Genomic DNA, 26,090 nt, shown 5'->3' with positions numbered 1-26,090 from the left:
ATTCGCGGCTGTGTTTAGACACTGCACGCGTCCCTCGTGGATCCCCTGTGTCACTACCTTGGGTGGTTCCTGGTGGCCTCAGTGGTTCTAAAGGCTCTAGGCCTTGTATCTGTCAGTCATGGTTCTTCTACCACTTTCTTAATATATGGTTTGGTACGCCCCTAGGGCTCAACGTATATTATGCTAATTTACTGTGTGCTAATTAAGTTTACTGGACATACTTTTGCCTCTAGCCTCATAAAGAGACTAGTGGGATGTTTTTAGAATAAATACATATATTTTATATATATATACCTGGGTATACAACCTTTACCACGCATTTTTTTACCACGCAATACCATTACCACGCATGGGTTCACCTTTCTTTTGGTCATTCATGAGATTATATACTGGTAAAACAAGATGCTTTACATTCCTCCAAGACTTAGCCTGAAGGCTGCTCCCCACAGCTACCACTAGGATAGCTTTCTATATAGGTTGTCTTTAAACCTACCTTCAATAAGGGTCGTTTGGACTGGTGCAAGGTGCCCACTAGAATAGTGGACAGCATATGCCAGGCCAACTTCTCACACATGCCTCTTTAATCCACCACCAGATACTCCCTGCTTGTTTAGCCCACTCTTTAAGGCACATTTTCATCCCTCCTTTCTCAGTTTTTTTCCATCTTTCTATTCCTCCTCCTTTACTCGTTTTGTGTTTCTCTCTCTCTCTCGCCATCTGGATCAAAGTATGTTGAGATCAGGTAAGAGCTGGTGTGCCCCCCCTCCCCCTGCCACTACCAGCTCAAGTTAAGCACCGGGGAAGGGGGAAAGTGGACATGGATTCTAAAGATTTAAATTAAGTACAATAGAGGTGGATTAGTCAGCTGTTGTCAAGCAGGTTTGGGAAAATGTATCGCAATGAGAAAAAAAATCACAAAAATGAATTACCTCTTTGGTGGCAGGTTTAGAGGACCTTTGAACAACTTTCACCCACAGCAATGCATAAAAAATATAAATTACACTTTTCTTGTTGCTGCTCCTCACAGGAGCACCTGTAGGCTGTCACTGAATAGATTGGGTGGCTTGCATGCAGTATTAACATCACACTGCAACACTTACAAATTTTGTTTGGGAACATAGATTTAGAACAATGTCAGATTGACATGTTTCTGTTAGCATCCCTGCACAATAGCCTAAACAAAATTGTCTCTTTCTATTTAATCACTCCTAGGTTGCTGTTGACATACAAAGCTGGTCACATAGAATACAAGTGGGTGACTTGCAGGTTTTTCACATTTTTAGAAAGCTTTAAAAAAAATTCTAGAGTGCTGACATTTCTCTTTGGTCAGTAGGGAAACTTGCAATAAAAACTGTATGTTCGAGGCATGTGTGGCTGTAGGTACACATGATGTGCATACTCCGGCCATCTATTGTTGGGCCTGTATGTGCACATAGTTTTTCTTGAAAGAATTCCTCTCATATTACAAGTTACTGTGACTCCATCTCTTGCTTGCAATGGGCATGGTCATCGGCTCCATTATTAGATTGTTTTCTCTTGTTTGTGTACACCTGTGCTCCGGATCGATTGCCTTTGCAATGTTCTTTTCAGCCTTCATGGGTCTTCTCCCTCCATCGGTATTGTATTCAATCGTGCTTCCTCTTTCTCGTATGGGGTCAGCGCCTGTAGTTTCATCAAGGGGGCTATCCGGTCGACCTATTCCCCGGTGGGGGCTTTGCCCTTTGGGACCTCTTTCCCTTCCACTCAGTCTGCTCTCACTATGCCTCGCCTTCGATGGAATGGACGCCTTTTCTCATATTGCCGTTGGTGTAGCACAAAATAACCCTAAGCTGAGCTCCTCTAGATCTGCAGTCTTTGCCTCTCACCCCAGTGCGCCGGTCCTCTTGAAATGCGTGCTGGTCATTCTGGATGAAAAAGATTTTTCGAGATGGGCAGGCTTGTCAACTCAAGATGTAACGCAAGTCTCCCTGGACCTCTTTGGTACCCAGGGCTCAAGGGGGTAACATGACCCTGAGCTGTCAGCTGCAGACTAGGCTCTGACCTCTAAATTGAAGACCTCCTGCCGGCTCAGTAGGTCGTGATTACAGCTTCTGCTCCCCTCCGACACCGTTCCAAGGTTCCTCCCCACATGGATACAATCAAAAAACAAAAATACTGCCTAGGTCTAATAAATATACGGGCTCATATAGAGTCCCCAACTTATAGAGTTAGTCCGAAGCTCACTAGAACAAAATAGTTTTTTTACATCATAAGGCCACAGCGATGTTTAGAAAAAATATTTCATTTTTATTATTTTTCAAGTTTTCAATTCAAAGATCAGGTTGAAAAATTAATTATGTGTCCAAAATATATAATCACGACACTCACACACACAAAGTCCCACACATCCCTTCACAAAATCAGACAAAGACACACATACATCAACAACATTCATTCATCCTTCTCACAACACAATCAAATTGCCAACTGATGTGATGATGACTCAGGTCCCATGGGGTCTCAAATGGAGTTGAGACCAGATGAAATAACTTCGGGACAATCTTCAAGCGCCGACGCGCGTTTCGGTGTCCGGCCTGCACAATGGGGAAGGGAGGGGGACAGCAGCACAACTCACGTAGCGCAGGAACTGCTCAACAACTTTCCAATTAAGGAGTTTTTCCCATTAGGATAGGCAGAGGACAGCACATAACCTCCACGAATTTCAGAAACCAGATCTGGACATAGTAGATGTTCGAACAGTAAATCACGCAAATAGGGCTCTCCAGGCAGGTGCAGGAGGCAGGGTCGTCAGGCAATCCAGGTGCCGTTGATAGGTCAAAACAGGCAGGGAGTTCTGTTCTTGGTAAGTTCTGCTCACTCGCGATAAAGACGGCTTATCGGAGTACACAAACCGGATTCGGCCTGATAAGAAGTTCAAAAAACCCCACATGGAGCATTCAGCCTCTGTGGACCTACAGAGACCGGCTTCAGGCCATGTCAGTACCAACCCTAGCCTTCGCCACCTTATGCCCAGCTTAAGTTTGACGTTGAAGGAAACCTTGAAACCTACTCACTCAGCAAAGCCTGCTCCCGACTCGGCGCCAAACTGCCCATCGGATCTGAAACTATTGGTGTCGCAACCCAGGTCAGCACTGAAACATTCAGTGTCGAAGGGAAGATTGGCGGTCAATCGAACCAGTCCTCCAGAAACTGCAGGATGAACTCCACACTTTCCAGAGACAGATTGTCATCCACCCCAGACAGGCCAAAGTCTGAGACTGCTCAACTTCGAGAAAGCTCTAGAGCCCCCACCATCATCAAGCAGTGGAAGAAGCAAGACAAAGCCACCGGTCCTCTTTCTGAGCCTGTCTTGCCTCAAGGTCTTTCATAGGGCTGCAGCATGTCAGTGTGGAAATGCCCAAGAAACCTGTCCAAGAGAATTTCCTCTTCAAAACTCTTTCCTCTGCTTATTATTCCACTCAGTACCTGCCCATGTTAAAAGGGATGCTCAAACCCGCTCCTGATATTTTCAAAGAGCTGTTTAAGGCTTGAGTTATCACCCAATGTCCATAAATACAAGGCTTTCCTTCAGCTGCCATCTACGTTAGGCTCCCCCTTTTTCCTGGTGGTGCATACCTCCCATAAATGGGCAAACACACAAGGTACTGACGATGCCCCTCCGCCGAGTAAAGAAAGTAAACGCATAAATGCTGGTGGCAAGTGCATTGTGGTGCAGTCTGCTAATTATTGGCGAATCGCCAACTCTATTGGCCTGCTTTCCATGTACGACCCTGCCCCCTGAGACCAAATGGAGGAGCTCCTCCAACATCTCCCTGAGGAGAACCATAAAAGAGGGCATGATCTGGTCTCCGAAAGCAAGCTGATCCTCAACTCCACCATTAGGTGTGCCTTCGATGCTGCTGGCACAGCCGCTTGCATCATCAACTCTATCGTGATCCTTTGCAGACAAGGCAGACTCCATGTCTCGGCTTCATGCAAGATGCTCAACAGTATCTCCTCAACCTGCCCTTTGACAGGGAAAATCTCTGTGGGCCCCAGGTTGATGAGATGTGGGAGAAAATGTAAAAAAGACAAGGAGGCGGCAAAGGCCAAGGACACCGTACAGACGCCTAGTCCTTGTGGGCCCTTTCACCTCTCAGCGTATTGTGGAGGCTCTAAGTCCACCTCTCCCGAAGCCTCCATGTCTTTCCAACATCAACCAGTCCAACAAACCTCCACAAGAGGCTACTTCAGGGATGCCTACCCTGGGAATAGCACCAAAGGTAGAGGCAAAAGTGGCTCACCCAAACGAGCGCTCTTCATACCTTAGATGTTAAATGAGCCTCAATGTAGTATGTGAGTCGAACGAAGCCCTTATGAAAAACTTAACTTAACAACTGTTTGTTGCTTTTTCTGAACGTATAAGGGGAAGGCCTTATCATAATTTGCATAGCCAAATGGATGGATGAATCTCAACCGGTTATGCAAAAGCTATAGGGGTTTTGCCTTCTCCTTCTAGAGCCCACTCTACTAGGAAGAAAGGGAACTCTATGGGCTTGCTTGGGAACATCCCCATAGCAGACATTTGTAAAACAGCTACTTGGTCTCCACCACATACTTTTACAAAATCATACTGTGTAGATGTGTTAGCCTGCCAGTGTTGACCAGGCTGTACTTAGTTCCCTTTTGTAGTCTTCTTCAACATCCACAGGCTATATATTGCTAATGGGAGGACTGTTTTACACTCTGCACAGCATGTGTAACTACAGGCGCACACGCTTCAAATGGAAAATGTTACTTACCCTGTAACCATCTGTTCGCGGTATGTAGTGCTGTAAATTCACATGCTCTGAAGTGGGGTGGCAAAGTGAGCTAAAGAACGATGATGAATTCAACCCAGATATGTAGCTGGGGTTGAGTGTCTGAAAAGTTTCAGCGCTCCGTCCATCTTGTTGTGTTTGCGTAAATTCACATGCTCTTACACTCCCCCGAATGCCTCTGGCTGTTTCAATTTCATTCCTTCTTACTTCTCTTTCTTTGGTATTTCTCTACCTCTCGCTCTCCTGTATCTCTTTGCTCCAGCTCCATCTTTATCCGCCATTCAAAAAACAATCTAACAGTGGCGCAGATGACCATGCCCATTGGAAAAAAGAGGTAGAGTCAAAGTACCTCGTCATGACCCGAGAAGAATTCTTTGAAAAAAAAAAAAATTCACACTTATGGCCAAACACTAAATGGCAGGAGTATGCACAGCATGTGAATCTACAGCACTACTTGCCACAACCGATGCTTAGAGGGTAAATAACACTTTCCTAGATGTCTAGCTAGGTGTAAGGGAAGAATATATATCCGGCCTTCTTCAGTCACTTCCTTGGTACAGATGGTTCTATTTGAGACCTGCATAAAACAATTCATTTTTTAAAGATTTCCTGAATTGCAGAAAAGTGTGTCTACCTGTCGTCTGAGTGTGTTACAGAGTTTCAATCCCTTTATTCCAAAGCATCATCCAGGGTATTTTCTTTTCTTGAAGGAGCATTGTTGCACCTGTTGAGAGGAAACCAACAGGAATTTCCTGGATGTAGAGGTGACCAGGCAGTAACCAGGACATTTAGCCCCTATGTAGTTAGTATGTTGTTTGTTGTATGTTGTAGTGTTTCAAATGTTATTCTGAGTTACGCAATTACTTAGTAGTGTTCTTTTGCAGTTCCTATTACAGTTCCAAATGTATGCTGATGACTACTAACTGCAGTTATGTCTGCTCAAAGGACCAGACTAAGGGCATTGCCAATATCTCGGAACTTTGCATCTCTAGTGACAAATAACTACCAATGCTTGAAGGTCTCAGGAATGGAACTCCTTTAGATGTTATCCTACTGTTTTAGTTGTCGGAGGAACTACTCCTAGTCATGCAGTAATGAATCTTGGAGTATGGTTTGATGCCAATCTAACCTTTGGCCTCAAAATGTTCATGGAGTCAAAAGTACCTGTGTCCACTTCATGTTGTTGCCTATTCACCTCCCTACTAAAGTTATTATACTGCATTGAACTGACCAGGGTTTTGGTTCTTTTAAGATTTTGCCATTGTAAACTTGCTTATTCCTGAGTTCCTAGCAAATAGATCTTGAAATGATTGCAAAATTAAACAGCCGGACTATGTAATTCTAAAAAGCAGTCCAGCCAACATTAAAACCGCACACAGAAGCTTCCATTTTCTTCTCATGGCTCAGAGAAAAACAGTAAAATTACTCTACAATGTCTTTATAGTGCGGTAATGTCGGGACCTGAATAACCCACATGCCCCATTTCCAATCAACATATCTATACTCTAACCGAGATCCAACAAGGCAGACCTGATCACCCACTCCAGATTTGAAGACCAGTCCTTGGATGGATAACAGTTCGACTTTTGGTCACCCAACTCTGATAGTCTTTTTTTGTTACTAAAATTGAAAAGTCTTCAGAAACTCAATACAGATCTCTTAACTGGGGCTTTCACATCCGAATGTAAAAGCAACTGGCACTATCCGCCTCACCTGCCCTGCCTGTCTGCCATTTTTACAAGGACAGAGCCCCTATGCTTGCAGCTGGAACTTTGCCAAACTCCTCACAAATAAATATTTTTGATCAATTTTGACACAGTTTTTCCATTTTACTACCCACCCACACATTCAAATCTTTCATTATACTGTTCTTCTGTGCAGTGGATTGTAGTTGCCCTCCCAGCTCAAGTATTAATCCAAGAAAGTGGGACTGTAACATGAAGGTTGGTAGATAGCAGTTGTGGTGAAGAAACGGTTCGCTTTGAGGCCTCACTGTGTAACTGTTTACTTGAAGGAGAAGTACCGGTCTTGAATTTCCATTCATCTCAGTGGCCTACAGTTGAAGTACCATGCCACCACCGTGCTGCAATTCTCTAGCCTTGTTGATGAGCTCATCAATAATGGTATACGGGTGGTTGGTTTTTTTTACCTTACATTAGTATATTCCTATTTGATTTTATTCAACTAATACTTCCAGTGTGTCCTAGACATGTTTTTTGGCTGATGCTGTGTTGATGAAGCACAATCTTCTGATTAGCTTAGGGTCCGGGTTTGGCTTAACACCATGTCTGCGAGATTCATCAACACTTAAGGTGATGTGGGATAGACTCTTCCACCCACAAAGCCATCCGTCGCATTTGCCAAAATGTGGTTTCAATACTAAAAATGCGGATTATACTTTTGCATATCTTGATGTGTTCATATGCTTGTACAATTGTTTGATTTTTAATAATGTTTGTCCCCCTGTTTACCTTGATCGTTTACTTCTTTTTCAAAGCTGAAGGATTTCCAGCGACGGAGATGCCAGATCAGTTGAGACTCCATGCGCAGCAGCCCATTGCAATGGAGGAAGAGGAGGAAGAATTCATGATTGCCCACTCTCATGTAGAGGAAAACTACAATGAATATGTATCAAGAGGTTGCGAAAACAAATGCCATTCACACTTTCATGACACATTAGGCCAGTCTGATGATCACCTTCATCATCATCATGACTATCATCATATTCTGCACCATCATCATCATCAGAACCACCATCCTCATAGTCATAGCCAGCGCTACTCTCGGGAAGAATTGAAAGATGCTGGCATCACCACTTTGGCTTGGATGGTGATAATGGGTGATGGATTGCACAACTTCAGTGATGGGCTAGCAATAGGTGAGTATTGCTCAATCATTGCATATCTGTGATTAGCAAAACAATACACCATATTTGTCTCGGTTCAAGATCATAAAATCAGTGGACTACCCCACATTCAAGTTGCAGGTCTCAAAACACTGAGCTGAAATGTTTGAAATAGTTTGCTGTACCTGTTCACCTTAATGGCAATGTTGAGGGTTGCTTTCATCTGCATTTGTCTTTACATGGGTATGACTTCCTCTCCAGGTGCTGATTACCCATAGTCCAATTAACTCCAGTCTGATAACGAAATAACATGTGTGACTGGCGTCCATGCAATGAGGGTTCAAAATCCCAAAGTCTAAATATTAGAAAATGTATTTCATATTGATCATGTCTAAGACATATATGTATGTGAGCTCACATTTGTCCTCCACCATGTGCAAGAAATGGATTGGTTTATTGTATCTGCCGACTACTAAAGGGATTATCGAGATCCAGAGCTTGTCGCTGACAGTCGGTCTATAGTATTTGACCAGATATTACCTGGAAAGTCTTCAAGGAGCTGCTGGAGGACCTGTTGGACTGCCTCGGGACTGAACACTATCTGACCTGCTGAGAGAGTGGGTGGAAGATACCCCAGCAGGAGAAGACTTCCATGAGAAGCGTAGCGACTCGACTGACTAGAAGGGACCAAAAGTGGGAGTGACCGAGGATTCTACCAGAATGCTGGTCTCTTGTTCCCCAGTCTGTGGGAAATCACTATTGGCATGCTGCATTAAAAAAAGGAAAGGATGCCGTGCAGGACCTGACCATGCTTGTGTGGGTCTGTCGGCCTGCCTCAACTGGTAATCTGCGCCAACCAAAGAGAAAGGGGAGAGCAAGAGAAGGTGACCACGTTCACCTCCTCCAAAGATTTTGCTCGATATCCTCTGCTTACTGGCCATGAGTTGAAGGATCAGTGAAGAATCTCCAGGACCAGAGGATGAGGTTTTATTTGTTTAGGAGAGATGCTTTTGCTTTGGGTCTGTTCACCCTCTGATGTCTACAGCAGCACCCTTTGAGCAGCCACAGTTCCTTTTGGCGCCATGCAGTATGTGACAAAGTATAGCATTATTTGCATTATATCAAAGCTCTAGTAATATCCTCTCTGATTTTGCCACCTTTCAGTAAATCTACATGCAAGGCCTGGTAAAAGAATATAGGTCAGAAACTGTAGATCCAGGATTGGAATGCCCTGTGAGTCTCTGCACACCCACAACTTGCAACTCGTCTCCAATCTCTTCCCGCATTGGAACAGGGTAGACATCTACTCCAGACATAGGTAGGAGTAAAACCTTTTGCAGTATGGGGAAAAAAGGCAGTGTAGGGAGAGTGAATTTGGAATTGCTATACCAGATTTTTACTTATGTATATTTGATGATGTGTAAACAGAAATCACATATGTTTGCTAAGAGTATGATTTTCAAGGCTACTTCTGTAAATTGGCGTGAATTCCTGAAAATCATAAACCTGCACCATGCAAGAACATGATTTGCTCTTTTGTGACTTTGAGAATTGGGCCCTTAATTTATTTTCAAGTTGCCCATAATGGATTTAGACCGATTCTCCATTATTAATCTTCTTTTAAATATTGACTTGCATCAAACATGTTACTAAATGATGCTACTGAGAAATTATATTAAAGATGTTCAATAGTTTAGTAAAACACTTATTTCCAAGTTGGAAAGATTATGTATTATGCTTTGAAAGCAAACAATATTCAATGTAACTTTCATGCTTCATGTATTTGCATATAATCTGGGTGCACTCTTGAGGCAATACAGACAGCCTCATAATACATTTTACACAAATGTTCAAGTTTTTATACCGAAACTACTGCCCAAAATGGAAGCAGAACCCAAAGCTCACTGCATTTTCAAGTGTGATTTCTCAAATAGTAAATACTTTAGTATTGATCAAACAAGTATACAAGTTTAAACAAGTTGTCGATATGTATTTACATCTTACCTTTAATGGCAGACAATACTCTGTCAAAAGGCCGTAATGTGGTATTATAAACTGGCAGCCAAAGGGTTGTTGCAGCAGTGGATTAAATCTTCTTGTCCAGGGACCAAATAAGCATGCAAGCTTCCTATCCTTGACCCTAAATGAATATGTCCTGGACATTAAGGGATAGGAATTCCACACTGATGTAGATGTATTCAAGGATGGGAAAAACAACCAGTCCTTAAAATGCCTTTTTAACGTTATAGGTGATGTGAGACTAGGAAGGCCATCACTGAGGTGGTCTTTTAAATGTTGAGAAAGCTATGACTGTTTTGGAGGTTGAACTACTTTCTACCAAATTAACAGCCATGGGCCAAGCATGTGATATTGTTTCAGACCCATTACAAATAAAAGTGCCAAGAGACCTGTTGGTGTATGTGCCCTCTATAAATATCCCCTAACATCACATCATAACTAAAGTGGGTCCAATGCAGATCTCCCCATTATTCCCCTACATCCTTAGCCTGATAATGGAAGTTTTGGTTTGTGTATTAGGAGGTCTTGGTCCTCGCCCTAGTTCAGACGCCGTTATACAATTTTCTGGTAGGAATCACAAATATCCTTATTTACTGATGATATGGAATTCTATGTGCAGGACTGGTAAGCTGAGGGCAATGTCGTTCGAGCGGTCACATCATTACGAGCGCAGATGGCCTTCTGGCGCACACTGCCGCTGGCGGTAACGGGCAGAGCGGCGTTGCTGAAGATGTGTAATTTTGTGTGTTAGAACAGCATATTCTCAAATTCATCCGGAACAAGTTTAGATGTAGGGTGGCATTGGTGAAACTTTATTTACCCAAAGACAAGAGGAGGGCTGGGGTGGGGGGGGAATTGGCTGCGGGGGGGGCATGGCAGCCCCGCATCTTGCGCAATATGATCTTGCCGTCCAAGTCCAATGGATAGCAAAATAGTTAGCGGGATTCTACCTGTCAGACACTGCCTCACTCTCCCCTGGCTGGGATCTGGCAGCTGATCTGCATGTCTTTCATCTCTGCCCATGGACTCATGTGCCTGACTCCCTATTGTTGAGGGTTGTGTTCAAGTGCTTTCTCAGATGCCTTTGTATCACTGAATATATGATCCTCTACGCCCCAGGGTTGGCTCTGCTGGAAATGCCTAATTCTGGTGGGCCCACATTGATGGCTGAAAAGGCGATGTGGCATGAAGCAGTCATACACACAACAGGGGACCTATACAAGGATGTTACATTGACAACATTTGAGGTGCTAATGGAAGAAGATGGCCTACCTCCTGGACAATTTTTACTACACTGTGCATTGCTTGCCATGCTTGGGCCATGCATTTGTGTGGTTCCACGTTAATCAGAAGATGAGTTTGAAAGCAAGCTGGGAGATTTGCTATTATCTATTGAATGTATCTATCTTTCCTTCCTGTTTTAAGTCGCCATCCACAAAAGCACTTCCTCAGAAGCCTCATCAGAAGCCTCCTCAGAATCACCCGACAACTGGAGTGATTCAGAATTTGTAGTGCAACAAATATGCCTCATCATTAAACTCAGATTTCTGGGTACGTTTAAAAAATATAGTTAAATTCACCTCCGATTTTTGAACGTTAGAGTTCTGATTCTCAAGTGATGCATGGCGTGTACCTAGTGTAAAAATATAGCAAACTATGGTTCGATTACTGACTTTGGGTAATGTTGACTTTTTAACAGTGTGCAAGTCTGCAACAGGAAGAGTCTGATGAACGTAATGGTATATTATTTTTGAGTGTCTCTCTTCCCTACAAAAGGCTGTCTTTTGCCTATTTGTTTCCTCACTTGAATTCACTATTTCTTTATTTCAATAATTAGTTTCTTTGGGAAATCCTTGAACAAGTGGCCACTTGCTGTATTCTGCATTTTGTCAACTTTAGCAGTCTGTAGCTTTCTTGGATGTGCGGGTTGCACTCGAGTTTCCCCACAAGTTGCAAGTACGAATAGAGCCAAACAATTGGAAATGTCTATTCTACATTGTAGAATAGAATCTTCACTGATAGTTATAAATGTTAGAATATTTACCTGCTGTGTGCAAGGACCCTGGACCACTTCAAATTCATATTTGTTCATATAGTAAAACATACAGGGTACCAATGAGTTGTTACACACTTCAGAACACTATCCAAGCAAACATTTCTTCTGTAGTAAAAACTGATGAATGCTCAGAAGAGTCAATTTAAAACGAAATTGCTGCATTTGAAATGTAAAACCAAGTAAAAATAGGTTCATCATTGAGGAGGGAAGTGCAGCTTGATAGGTTTACATTGTAAAGTTGTGGAAAAAGGATGCTGTCCCTATAGGAATCTAGGAGCTTTCACTACCTATGATGCACCTCACTGGCAGTTACCTCACTCATTCGTTTTTTTTGTTGTTGTTTTTTTTTTTTAAATTGGCTAATGAGAGAAAAAAAGCTGAAGGTTTTCAGACCTTTGTTTTTCAGAAACATTTCTCTCATAAAACAATGCTGTCACTTTTCGTGAATTGCTTCTCCTGTGACAGAAAATATGCAGCCTCAGACACACAGAATTTGTGTAGTACTTACAAGCTTCCCATTCAACTGAAGTAAGTAACTTCTGGCCAAAAATGTCCAAACACTTCTTCACCCCTATATGCCCTATGCCTGCACCTCAAAAAGTATTACCAAGAGGACGAACTGCGGAGAGGAAGAAAAAAAGATGACAAATGCGGTCATCATCAAAATCTTTATTCGGCTATTAAAAACAAACAGCCATCAAAGCACGCACAATATAAAACAGTTAAAAAATGTTTTAGCACATTTAAAAATACCAACATTAAGACCATTAATTTCTAGTTTATAGCACAATGCTTTTTCTTGCGTTAATCGATTTCAAAATGAACAGGGCAGCATTATAGCACGTCAATGGATCCTCTAGAGTAACCAGAAATTTCATTGCAATTTTATGGGACCTAATTTTATGGGTAACAAACAGGGGCTTCAGATAAAAACATCTAAAATGACAGTACAATTTACAAAACAATAGAAAGTGCAGCGTGCTTTGTTTGCTTTTATTGTCACACTGACATGGTATCTAGTCTGGGGGGCGTGATTTCATTTTCGGAAAAGCAACACAATAATGTGCAATACCACATCTTAGTCTCAGTAAAACAAATCGATTCTGTGCATCGGTCACGTATGGCAAAAAGCTATTAACTCCCTCTTCTAACATTAAAGATTTATGTAAAACCACGGTCGGTTTAGTCAGGTCCGATTTTGCACTGAGATTCTGTCTTAATGACAGGAAAGAAACTTAAATCTCTTTCTGTGTAACAATTAATATTTTTTCAGAATCCGACCATACAGATATATTAAACAGGTTCCCCAATGTGGCATTAATATAGAACAACCAAGGGATTTTCAGTGCATCATCCAAATTTAAACAATTGAAAATATTTCACCTAGTAAAAGCCGTCTCTTCACGTCTCCAGATTGATGCCCATAATAACAATGGTCCTACCATCAAGGTATCCCCTAAAAATTGCAACTCCACCTCCTGGTGTACGATGGTATTTGATACAGATGATGGTAAAAAAAACAAGCGTTTTAAAAAACATTTTTCTTCTATTTGCAGGGCCTTACTATTAGTGTAACTCCAGAGACTTGCCCCATATGTGGCAGTACTTACTCCTTTGACTTTATAATTAGTTACCATCTCCTTGATTGGTTGATTACCCAATTTAGCGGCAAATTGAAAAATCCCTTGGTAGTCCCTACTCATTTTGCTCTTGTATTTACAATGTGTTGGAACCATATACCATTTCCTGAGAATAGTATACCAAGGTAACAAAAGATATTTACTTTATATATTAGGCTTCTATCTATAATAAAGGTATTGCAGGGTTTCTTTTTGGACCCACTTATCATGGTGAATGTTTTCGGTTTTATTACTACCATCCTCTGTTGTTTCATAAAACCTGAAAAACCATCCATCAAACTTTGGAGGCCTACTAGGGTCCTTGCCAATAGTACTGCGCCGTCCGCATATAACAGTATGGGTATCGGACGACCAGCCACCCTCGTAACATTATTTATTTTATTATTATTTAAAACATTTATAGAGCGCGGCTGTCACCTGGCAGGTATCCTGGCGCTGGTAACTACTCCTGGGTTTTTAGGCGAGGGGGTGAACTGTGGGCGAGCGGACTTAGAGGGGTGGGCTAGGACTTAGAGGGGAAGAGCCATGTTTTGATTCGCTTCCTGAAGGGTAGGAGGTGAGGGATTTGGCGAATATCGGCAGGCAGACTGTTCCAAAACTTGGCCGCAGCTACTCTGAAGGATCTTCCCCCTATCCTGGCCTTCTTGCATCTGGGTACTTTCACAAGGCAGGCGGTTGCGGACCTAAGTGTTCTGGTGGGAATATACCACGAGAACAGACGTTGGAGAGGTCTAGGTCCTGCACCGTGTAGGGCCTTGAAGACCAAGCAAAGGGCTTTGAAGGCAATACGTTGCTTCATAGGAAGCCAGTGCAGCTCGGCCAAGGCGGCGGTGGTCGAGGATCTCCTGGTCCAACCAAGAGCCAGTTTGGCTGCAGCTGACTGAACTCGTTGGAGTCTGTCCAGCAGTGTCGCAGGGGATTCAAACAGGAGGGCATTACAATAGTCAAGGCGACTGAGAATAGTGCACCTGACTATCAATGCTCGGGCTGAAGGTGGTAGTAGAGGCAGGATTTTGCGCAGTGAGCGCATAAGGGCTGAGCAGGTGGCGACTGTTCTTGAAACCTGCGTTTCCATGCTCAGTTGGTGATTTAGCATGACGCCCAAATTGCGAACACTGGTAACAGGTAGCGGATTGTTAGTGTTTTCCGGGGGCCAAAACTCAGCAGGCAGAGGGCGGGGTATACGGCTCGCGGGACAGAACAGAACCTCGGTTTTTGAGGAGTTAAACTGGAGGGAGTTCCGGTGTAACCAGCCTGCGGTGTCTCTTCGGCAGTTATGGAAGGCTTCTAAAGAGATGGAGTCTTCGCCCTCCCAAGAGAAAAGGAGCTGGGTATCGTCCGCATAGTTTACTGTAGTCATATTGTGCGATTTAATTAAAGTGACCAGTGGTTTCAAGTAAACATTGAAAAGAATCGGACTGATAGAGGAGCCCTGGGGAACACCGTGAGGGACAGGGAAGAAGACCGATTGGAAAGGGGGGAGGGATACAGCCTGTTTTCTGTCATTGAGATAGGAATGAAACCAGAGCAGGGCCGTGCCATCGATCCCTGCCTCTCTCAGCCTCTCAAGCAAGGTCCCATGATTGACAGTGTCGAATGCGGCAGACAGGTCTAATAAGATCAAGGCCACAGCTTGGCCCCTGTCTGCACGCATTCGAAGCTCTTCCATGGCAGTGAGCACTGCAGTTTCAGTGCCATGGGCTGGGCGAAAGCCAAATTGGAATTCGTCCAGAACGTGATGCTGCTCGAGGTGGGTTGAGAGGCAATTGCTGACCCAACGTTCAAGCACCTTCGCCGTAAATGGCAGAAGTGATATGGGGCGGAAGTTGGACAGGCATTCTGGGTTCAGCGTAGGTTTCTTTAGTAGCGGGGTGATGAGCGCTTGCTTCCAGGGGATAGGGACGAAACCACAGCTGAGAGATTGGTTGCAGATCATCCGGAGGGTGTGGAATAACTCGTGCCCGCATGCTTTCCAGATTTTCGGGGGTAAAGGGTCAAGGGGAGATCCCGAGGTGATGGCCAGTGCCAATTTCTCAAATTCTGCTTGAGAGATCAGGGGGAAAGCCAGGAGACTATTCATAGGAGGGCACAGTGACCTCGGAGAATCAGGGTTGGTGAAACCAACTCCGGGGGGGGTTGGGTGGTTATGTGACGGGGGCGTTGCCAAATTGTTAATGATGGTCTCAATTTTATCGGTGAAAAACTGAGCGAGGTTGTCGCAGAGAGTCTGAGATGGGGGAATGGAGTTCTTGACGCAGTCAGGATGTATAATATTATCCAGGATCTGAAATATACTTTTTGGGCTGTTAGCAGCGTTAGCTATAGTGGAGCAGTAGTAGTTCGATTTACTCTCTGCGATGGCAGATTTGTAATCGCGGAGTGAGTTTTTCCAGAGGGCTTTATTGTTGTCGCAGTATCCGTGTCTCCACTTTCTCTCGGCCTGTTTACAGGCTGATTTGAGGGTTTTCAGGGAATCATTGTACCAGGGAGCAGGTGCTCTACCTTTGGGTTTGCAGAGTTTTAAAGGGGCAACCGAGTTCGAGATGAAGATAATTCTGGAGCTGAGGGATCTATAATTGTTTTCCACTGAGCTGGTAGGAGAGAAACTGTCCTGCACCTCAAAGACTTTAGTGGAGGTGCTGAGTTTTTCTAGAGCTTTCCAGTTTCGATAAGAGAATTGTGGTGGAGAATAATTCTTGGGCTTTCTTATTGTGACGTTGGTGATGTAAAGTTTAATGAGCGAGTGGTCCGTCCAGCTCATAGGCAGAATATCGCCTACTTGAGTTAAATTAGGGCTCGAAAAAATAAGGTCAAGACGATTGCCTGCGGAGTGGGTGGGGTCCTTTATCAGTTGGTGGAGCCCCACGCTGTCACAAGACAGCAGAAGGTTGTCTAAACCTGTATCTAGGCTGCCGTTTGGCCAGAGATTGAAATCTCCTAGTATAATAAGTTTGTTATGGGAGGTTGCCATGTTAGTGATGATCGTAAGGAGAGCTTGTTGTTGCGGGAGGGAAGATGCCCCTGGCGGTCGGTAGCAGATGATCACCGTAAAGGAGACTCCTGGGTGGCAGTCAACATCAACCTGTATTTTTTTTAGATAATTGTTGACCTCATTAATAAAAAGGGAGAATAAAATTGGTGCTAACACGCATCCTTGTCGTGTACCCCGTCCCACTTTAAATTTAGGTGTGGATTCAGCCTGGGGACCAAAACGGACTGCTTTAACTAATCTTTCATGTAGACGGGCAAGGAATCTGATAATCGCCCTAGGGGCTCCAAGCGAGGTCAGAGTTTGCTAAAGTAAATTGTGGTCAACTAAATCAAAAGCACTACTCAGATCGGCAAAACACAAATATAAGGTACCTGCCTTTGCCCTGGTGTATTTGCCGATGAGTAGCTCCAAATGAAGGTATTATTCAATTGTCCCCAGGCGTTTCCTAAACCCATATTGCACAGCCGTTAAAATATGGTACTCCTCAGCCCATTCCTCCAGCCTTTTAAGTAAAACCCTACTCATAACTTTTAAAGAGGTATCTAGGAGGGAAATCTGGCGGTAGTTTTTAGGATCAGTTTTGATCCCTTTTTTTTTTTTATAAATCAGGACAATAATGAACTCTCCCCATGTTTGTGGTGGTATGTCCTTTGCAGCTGAATTAAACACTCTTGTTAAAATTGGTCCCTATAATTCTGGTTCGGATTCAAAAATGTCAACTGGGACTCCATGGGGACCTGGTACCTGCCCCCCAGCACTCTCCTGGGTTGCCTGGAGGACTTCTTCACAGGTAATGTCGAAGCAGTAGGACATCCCTTCATGGGACTCCTGATCTGACCCCCCACTATCTCCTCACTGTTGCTAAAAATTCCAGAAAAATGTGTCACCCATTTGTCTGCCGGAATAAAGGAACCAAACTCTGGTATATCATCATGTTTTAGAAATGGGCTTTTACTTTGTCCCAGAAAAGTTTATTATTCCCGGTTTCTGTGGAGGTGATCGGATTTTCCCACGCTTCTTCTTGTAGTAACTTTTTCTGGGCTACTAGGGCTATTTTATACTCTTGTCGTAGGGATTTAATCACCAGTTTGTTGTCTCGTGGTGTTTTGGACAGTGCATAGTTTAGCACCTAACGTGCTTTGGTGCAAGTACTGTCGAACCACCCCTTTTTGTTTTTGGTTATTTTATCAATCTGCCTAGTTAAAAGTGATTTAATAAACGAGGGAATACAATTAAAATTTCTGATTACTATAATTGGGGAAATCTCATCCTGGAGGCAGTAAGCCATTTCACACTGATTGTGTGTTATTATTTGCTTTAGTGTCCTACTTGGATCAACTCCCGTCCACTTTTTTCTAATACCATTTATCCTAAAAGGAGTGATATGGTCATGTATATAAAAAACTTTGCTTGGAGCCTCTAAAAATCCAAGATAAGGCAAGAAAAGTGTGGTCACTCATAATAGAGGGAACGACGATGCGGTTGCCACACCTTAATATATCCGGGGTAAACACTAATATATGGTCAATGACGAGTACATATTTCTCCCTATAAAGGTTGGAAATGTGACCCCATTTTGTCCACAACCTCCTCTAAGTGGGAGGAGATCATATTTTGATATCATCTGGTTTAGGGCTTCCCCCGTACTCGTTATGGCAAAAGTGGTCAGTTCCCTCCCAGTCACCATGGATGGGGCTACATGCCTGAATATTGGGCATATCGCATGCCTGTATATTAAAATCTCCTGCCCACAGTAGGACATAATCAGTGCTAATTGGAGCTAAAAATATATCCACTGCCCGGTCAAGGGCTGTTACCATGTTGATACATCTCGAATCAAAAATGTTATTATACAAATTTACTAAGATAAGACCTTTCCCTCCCCTCTTGCTTAACCATAAGATCTGAGCATGAGGTTCCACTGATGTAACTTTTTTAACCCTTACAGGAATTTTATTAGAGATAAGTGTCTGTAGAACCCCCCTTTGCTCGACCCGCTTGTGAACCAATTTCTGGGAGGAAGTAGGAGGAATATCCATCGATGTGTACAGGATTTATGCACCAGGTTTCCTGCAAACATATAATATCATAACTGGATATAAAATGTACCCAGTCAGTGTTTTTAACCTTGTTTATCAGCCCATTCACATTCCAGGTTGCGAAATCAAACGCTTCCCCACTGAGTTGTCCTGTTGGCCCGGTATCTATTGTTCTGACTCTAAGGGGATCTTTTTCTGGTTCCTCATATGCCTCCCCCTGCATCGGACACCAGATTTCAGCCTGCCCACCCATATGAAAGATCTTTATTATATGCTGGCCATCCCGGAGCCCTGGTTTATTTAGCTGACTATCAATAAGTTACAGAGTGGGCGACCCTTTCTGATCTAGATTTAACCGTGATTTGAGTCAATCGCGTTGTTCCAGATCACTGAGGGGTTCAAATCCATTGTAGAGGGCTAACCCTCTATTGCCCTCCTCGGTTGGAGCAACGGTTCTCATTTGGTGCTGCTGACTGTATCGAGCTCCCGCACCGCGGGAGCCTGGGAATGACTTATGTGCCTCAGGCGCGTAGGTGAAGGCGCTGGCGCCTCCTGGCGCTAAGTGTAATGGGGGATGTAGTTTCTTACTGCCCCGGTCAATAAAATGCTGGTGCCACTGACTGCATCAAGCTCCCGCGCCGCAGGAGCCCGGGAATGGCTTTATGCGCCTCCGGCACGTAGGTGATGGGGCTGGCACCTCCTGGCGCTAAGAGTAATGAGGGGTGTAGTCCCCTGCTGCCCCGGTCAATAAAGTGCTGGTGCCGCTGACTGTATCGAGCTTCCCACCATCACCACCCTTCCACAGGTCACTCCAGTTTGGCATTTAAGAGCTTCACTTTGAAACCCTCAGACTCCATATCTGCCTTCGAGGGATAGATCATCGCTGAGAAGACTTCATTGAAGGACAGGGACGCCATCTAGGCGGCTGGCTACGATCAACAACAAATCTTCCACCATCAAAGGGGCACATATGACTGTCAAGACCATCTTCGATGATAAAAAAAGCCCAGCGGCAAAAAAGCCCCATTTGAAGATATCTCCTTTGGAGTCAAAGCATTCTGTGACTTTCCCCAATTCTCCTACACTGACCATACATTCAGTCCATTCACCATGATTAGACTCTCCTTCAGTCACACCCAAGTCGAATCCTATATTTTCAGTGTCTAAGTTCACTCCTGAAGTCAGCTCTCCATCTGTTCTCAGAGTGCATAGCAGTAACAGCAGTGCATCTGAGAAAGAAGGGCACATTCTTGTAACACTACTTAGTCAATTGACTTCTCAAAGCCCCCTAATCCTTCCAAACTAAATTGAGACCTTCAAGAGATTATCTCCCTGTTGTACAGACTAGGACTCCAGATAAGTATGCATAAACCAATAGCTTAACCAGTACAACACCTATCCTATTTAGGGGCCACACAATAGTTGCATCAAAGGAAAAATGTTTCCTTCGGAGGAGAGACTCTTATCTAACAAGAATAAGTGGCATCTATTGACAAACAGTGACAAACCTACAGGTCGTCAAATTTCATTGCTCTACGCTCCATGGCGTCCTGTATCTGCATTTTCTCAAAAGTGAGGTTGAGGCCATTGCAAAAGTACCAGCAAAACAGTCTCTAGTGTGGTGGTGCAGATAGAGGAATCTTTTACAGTGGATTTCGTCCAACAGGAAATACCATGAGAGACAGTTGTCGCACGTGCATCAGTGGTAGGATAAATAACACATCTAGAGGATTTGCTAGTCCAGGATCAGTGGCTAGAGAAAGAGGTTCTCACATCAGCTACCTAGAATTATGAGCAGTCCATCTAGCTCTTGAAACCTTTCCTGCAATTAGACTACATCCTAATACAGACAGACAACACCACAGTGATGCACTATCTGAACTAATGGGAAAGCAAATGATTAAAGAGTCTTTCACTGGAGAATCAAAGAATCTGGCACTAGCTGTTAGCAGGATATCTAAAATGGAAGACAGTGCACATTCCGGGAACACAAAAGCAACAAGCAGATGTCCTAAGCTGATTTTGCAAAAACAACCATAAATTACTAGTAGACAACACAACTGTCTAGGGAACCTCTTGTCCTGGACTCCAGAAATGAAGTAAGTAGGGAATAGACTAGTCTAAGAGATTTCACTATGCCTCCTCCCTGATTCCACTCACTCCAGCATTGCTGTTGTAATTGCACAAACTCAATCTCGCGTGATTGTGATAGCACCAGGCATGCAGAGGCAGTAGTGGTACCCAGAGCAGCCTTCATATGTCAATAAGAACTCACAAGAGACTGCCACAAAAACATAATCTACTAACCTGACTTCAGGGGGAAAAATCAACAACCCAATATAGCATAATTGAATTTGGCAGCATGGCTCCTAAAGTCAGAGAGTATGGGCATCTAAATATTCCACCTGCTTGTATGGAGATGCTAAAGGAGGCAAAACGCCCTTCAACAAGAACATGTTATTCAATAAAGTGGAAAAGGTTCTACCTTGAGGCCAAAATAATGGCCATGATCCAGCCTTGTGTCAAGAGAATATCACTATTCCTTACCAATTACATCTGCCCAGTTGAAATTGCAGTTTTCTTCCATAAACGCTTTTCTTATTGTGATTACCGCTTATAGGAAATCTCCAGACCAGATCTTTTTTATCCTTAGATGGCAGTAGTCAAAGTCTTCTTGGAAGGGCTGAATAAAGTGTTTATTCAAAAATTCAAAAAAGTCACCACCTTGCTAACTCCATTTGGTTGTATCCTGAATAATGTGTCCTTATTTTGATTAAGTTCATAAGACTTCACTGCAGCATTTGTCATAGGAATTAGCTTTTTTATATAGCAACTACATCTTTTTCGAGAGTAAGTGTAATTCAAGCACTACCAGTGGTGGAAACTCTCAAATTGGGTTGTCACAAAGATATAACCATTTTTCCTACCAATTGGGTACAAGGATATAGCCACCTTTACTACTTAGTCATTTCTGATTTTTTCATCGACCAATCACATTACCTGAATATTTTACCGATTTCAGCAGAAAGATCTCTGCAATATTTTGATGTAAGAAAGACACTCCGTTTTTACCTAGAAAGATTAGAACACTTCGGAAATCCAACAACCACGAAGTTCATTTCCAGATGAATTCTGGCTTGTGCTTCATTATGCCACCAACTAGCACAAAAACCTTTTACAGGTAGGCCAAAAGCTTTTTCAGTAAGAGGAAAAGCAGCAACAACAGCTTGGCTTAGAAATGTCCCCTTCAAAGATATCTGCAAGGCTGCCACTTAGAAATTAATGCACACAATAAAAAAGTGCTACTTCCGACTCCCCAGAGGAGATCTTCAAGTGGACAGATGAGACCGTGCAGGTGCGTGTACATACGCCGCCTGGGCTGCAATCCGATTCATCCTTGAGTGAGGGGCCGTTGAAGAATCCCCGTGGACAGCGCCGGAGGGGGCACAGACGATCATGGTCCCAGAGGGGCTCTGTGTCCTGCGGAGCCTCCTCCCGGGAGACCCTGCTTCCCAGCACCGGACTGTGGATCCTTGATCCTTATGAATAGGAAGGCACCGGGATGCTTCTCCAATTGAACTGTGTGACTGATTAAGCTGTGCTGTGTAGACCTGTCTAGTGTGTGTGGGATTTGGGCCTGGGGGACATGGGCTGCAAGTTGGGGATCCATTGGCGGGTGCGGACTGTGTCCCCCGTTGGGGGTATGGTGCAGACCCCACCGCAACAGGTACTTCAGTGTTTTTGAGGTATGGGGTGGGGGTTTGTTGTGGGGAAGGGGTTTGGTTGGGGGTTTGGGTTGCGCTTTTACACTGGGCACACTAATAAATGCGCGCACACTGCTGGGTCCTCCTGTCCATGATACACCATGCTTGATGCCCGATGACCAGTGGGTCTGTAGACGTTCAGGTGCCCCCAGGCACTCCGTATTGTTAGTTGGAATGTACGTGGGGCCTTAGATAAAATTAAGTGAGGAACTGTCCTGCGCCAGGCCAAGAGAGCCGGAGCGGACATCCTCCTTTTGCAGGAGACCCATTTGATGGGTTTCAAGGTCCTTTGCCTGCAGCGCTATGGCTTCCAGCAGGTCTTTCACGCTGGTTTTATGCAAGGTTCTAGGGGGGTGGAGGTTTTAATTCACTGCAGGGCCCCTTATGTGCATGCGCAGCAATGGTTGAATCCACAGGGGCGATACGTATTTCTTCGGGGCATGATTGGGGAGGATCCTATCATGTTGGGACGTCAATTGAATTTCTTTATTTGTATAGTTAATAAAAACCATTACAGAAGATAAAATGCCGTAGTATTAAGAGAAAAAAAAAGAATAATACAACTAAACTTACATGCAAATTTAGAAGTTAAAATCAAGAAAAAAAGTCATTTGAAGTTCGAGAGACAGTTACAGAGGGAATAGTTACACAAGTATTGTAAGTTCAAGGTATGGATTGGATCTTTGCCAAAGTTCCTCTCTTTTCCTCAAAGTTGGTGATAAATGTAACTGCTCTACAGATGAACTGAGGGTCCGCGGAGCACAGGACTTGTATAATCGCGGAACGACAAGTGCGAATACCCTTTTGCTTGAACTTCGCTTTTAGCCTGTTCCTGCGTTCCTGGTCCAGTGAGGGACAAATGCAGATCAGGTGAATGAGATCTTGTTTTGCTGCACCACATAGGTCGCACTCCTTGATGTCTGGGCATTGGTCGGCAGGTTCCCCAACCTTAGGCAAAGGTATTTGTGTTTAACTTGTGATGAGAATGAGAGTTCCAGGTAGGCCAACGGCATGGACTTTTTATATGATTGTATGGTCATCCAGGCATGTGGGCGATGGCTCAGGGCTAATTTGAGCAATGAATGTCTGTTTGCTGCCTTCTGTACTGCCTGTTTGAACGTTGGTACTGGAAGCTTGGTTTCCCAGAGCGCTACTAGTTCAGTGGTTTTGAGGGATTGTCGTAGGTATTTGGCATACTGGGAATTCGGGCTATTATGAATTGCTTCCCACATTGCATGATAGACCTCATTATCTTGGTTCATCCAAATGCCATACCAGAATTTAACAGTCTCATATTTTTTCAGCAGTACTTGAGACTGAAGGCCGAATTCGAGTCGCACTTGCGCGGGTGATGCGTTGTGTGCTAGGCCAAATACGCGCTTGTAGATTTTTATTTGGATTTTGTCTATTAGCTGTGCGCTCTTTCCATGATGTAACACGCTTCCGTACGCTATGGTGGGAAGTAGCTTGGCTTTCATTGCGGTTAATAGTGGGTTGAATAGAGGGCCTTTGAGTTTGATGGCTAAGGTGCTAAAGGCATGCAACAGTGCGGTGCCCTTCTTTTCGATGGCATTGAGATGCATTATGAAATTGAGGCGCTTGTCCAGTGGGATCCCCAAGTACTTATAGCTTTCCACTACTTCCAGTTTGTTGTTATCTATTTCCAGGATTGGTGGGGCTTTGTAGCATCATGTTATTACCATGATCTTCATTTTCTTGTTGTTTATTTCTAGCAGGTTCTGTTTTGTGTATCCGGTCAATTCATGTAGAAGACGCTGTAGACCTATTTTCGTCTGGCTAAGTAAGACCACGTCGTCGGCATAGGATAAGTGTGTTAAACGTAGGTTTCCTAGACGCGGTGGGTGAGCATTGATCCTGTCTAGCCTTGATGTCATGTCAGCCATAAATAAGTTGAAGAGATGTGGGGCCATAACGCAGCCTTGTTTGAGACCATCATAAGTGCTGATCTTCCGAGTTAGCCGCTTTCCGTTGTCGATCTTTACCTGCATCCAGGTGTTGGTGTACAGGTCCATTATTGCGGTTAGGATTGAGTCCGGCAGGCCCTGCTGCTTCAGTTTGGACCAGAGTAGTTGCCTGCTGACCCGGTCGAACGCCTCCTTAAAGTCTATGAAGCAGGTGTAGAGTGCCTGATGATTTTGAAGGCTTTTTTCGGCTATTAAGCTTAGCTCCATTGTATTTGCTGCGGTGCCCATGCCACGGCGAAACCCTGTCTGATTTATCCGGATTTTATTGTTATCTTCGGACCATTGTGCAAGGTCAGCTAATACCAGGGATGCGTAATATTTTGCTTCCGCGTCGATGAGTGCAATGAGGCGGTAGTTGGCTAGATTCTTACGATCTCCGCCTTTATAGATTGGGTTAATGATCGCCCCTCTCCAGCTTTCAGGGAGCCGACTAGTGTTGTTTATTGCCCTGAATAGGAGGTTGAAGTTACAGGCCCAGTAGTGGGGATCCTCCTTGTAAATTGCCTGGGGGACGCCATTAGGTCCTGGTGCACTGTCTTGTCTACTTTTCTTTATTATTTGTACTATTTGGAGTACATCATCTGTCCACGGTGGTTGATCTGAACCCTCCTGTTGGTTCCCCGGGACGTTTGACCAAACACAGGCAGTGCCCTTCACAGCCGCAGGGTTTGGTGCTCTAGGTGCCCTTGTAGCAGTTATCGGCTGCGACTGCGATTTTATCGAAAAGGTGTCGACTAGGTACTGGACCCATGCATTTTCTGTGATACAGGTCAAGCTCATAGTTTGTGCTGGTCTGTTCAAAGAATTAACTTGCAACCAGAACGCCCTGGAGTCAGATTTTTTTATATTGTGAAGCATTTTGGCCCAGAAGTCGGTGACTCGATTTTTCTTTTCGGTCGAAATTGAATTCTTATAGTGCTTCCTAATTGATCTGACTGCTTGCCAAATATTTGAATTTGCATTGTGGCATTGTGCTTGCCTTGTGAGCTTCCGCAGGCGTCTTCTTAAGGATAGTGTGGTCTTTGTGAATTCGGTCCCTCCCGTTGGATGGATCTTTGTTTTATGATTGACACCTGTCCTGGGTAGTTTGTTTAGAAAGTCAGACCAAATTTCTGGGCACAGAACCTTTTCTTGGGTTAGCGTTTGGAATAGCTTCTTGGCGTCCAGCGCTAATTGTGGTAGTGTGTTGCTAGTCCACCTTAGTCGCTTCAGGTTAATTGATGAAATTTCACCGGCTGTCATCGGTGCTTGTGAGTACCTCGATGGAGCCAGTGTCATTTCAATGTGCTGCATTGAATCTAAAGAGCATATTATTTGGAAATTTGTTATTAGTCTTAATAGGGGTAATGAGACTATAGTATAGTCCAGAGTTGTACTTGTACTATAGCCTATGTAGGTGGTGGAAGGGGGTTTGTCCTGGTTAGTTATAACATTTATCACCCGTAGTCCTAAGTGCTCGAGGTCCCACATCAACTGCCTACCCACTTTGTCTGTTTTCTTTGTGGGTGGAATCTCTTGGGTTTCGACGCCCCAAAATTCATTAGCTGTGACGATGTTGTCCTCATCTTCCGGGCGATGTAGGAGATTTGTATTGAAATCGCCTGTGAGGATGATCTCCCATGCTGGTTGTTCAAGGTGGAAATCAGATACGACGTTACAGATGCGTTTGAAGAGGTCTTTTTTAACTGTGATGTTCGGATGAGCGTATATGTTGATTAGAATAATGGTTCCAGTATTGGTCTCTGTTACCCTTTCCAATTTGATGATTTGCATGTCTGCTGCCGGTGGGCCAATTGGCAGGTCTTAATGTTCAATGCGGTGGTTATGTAGACCGACAGTCCCCCTTATGCACGCCCATGACGCTGAGTGCGGGTCGCACTAACGTGAAAGCATAATCTGCCTGGTACATCAATTGGGTCCATTAACCAAGTTTCCTGTAGGGCTATGATGT

At 44.0% G+C, this 26,090-nt stretch overlaps 1 protein-coding gene across 1 annotated transcript in view; it reads left to right on the top strand.

Annotated features, from left to right (window-relative positions):
• The window catches only part of SLC39A6 (solute carrier family 39 member 6), a 408,063-nt gene that overhangs the window by 275,265 nt on the left and 106,708 nt on the right, over positions 1 to 26,090 (top strand). Inside the window, exon 6 of the mRNA XM_078687710.1 lies at positions 7,297 to 7,677. Coding sequence (XP_078543836.1) covers positions 7,297 to 7,677 — 381 coding nt within the window. The remainder of the gene's footprint in view (positions 1 to 7,296; positions 7,678 to 26,090) is intronic.

Source organism: Lissotriton helveticus, chromosome 4_1 (genome assembly GCF_964261635.1).
Source record: "Lissotriton helveticus chromosome 4_1, aLisHel1.1, whole genome shotgun sequence".
NCBI classification, from domain to species: Eukaryota; Metazoa; Chordata; class Amphibia; order Caudata; family Salamandridae; genus Lissotriton; species Lissotriton helveticus.
Note: the sequence above shows the minus strand (reverse complement) of the source record. Positions and strands in the feature narration are given on the sequence as shown.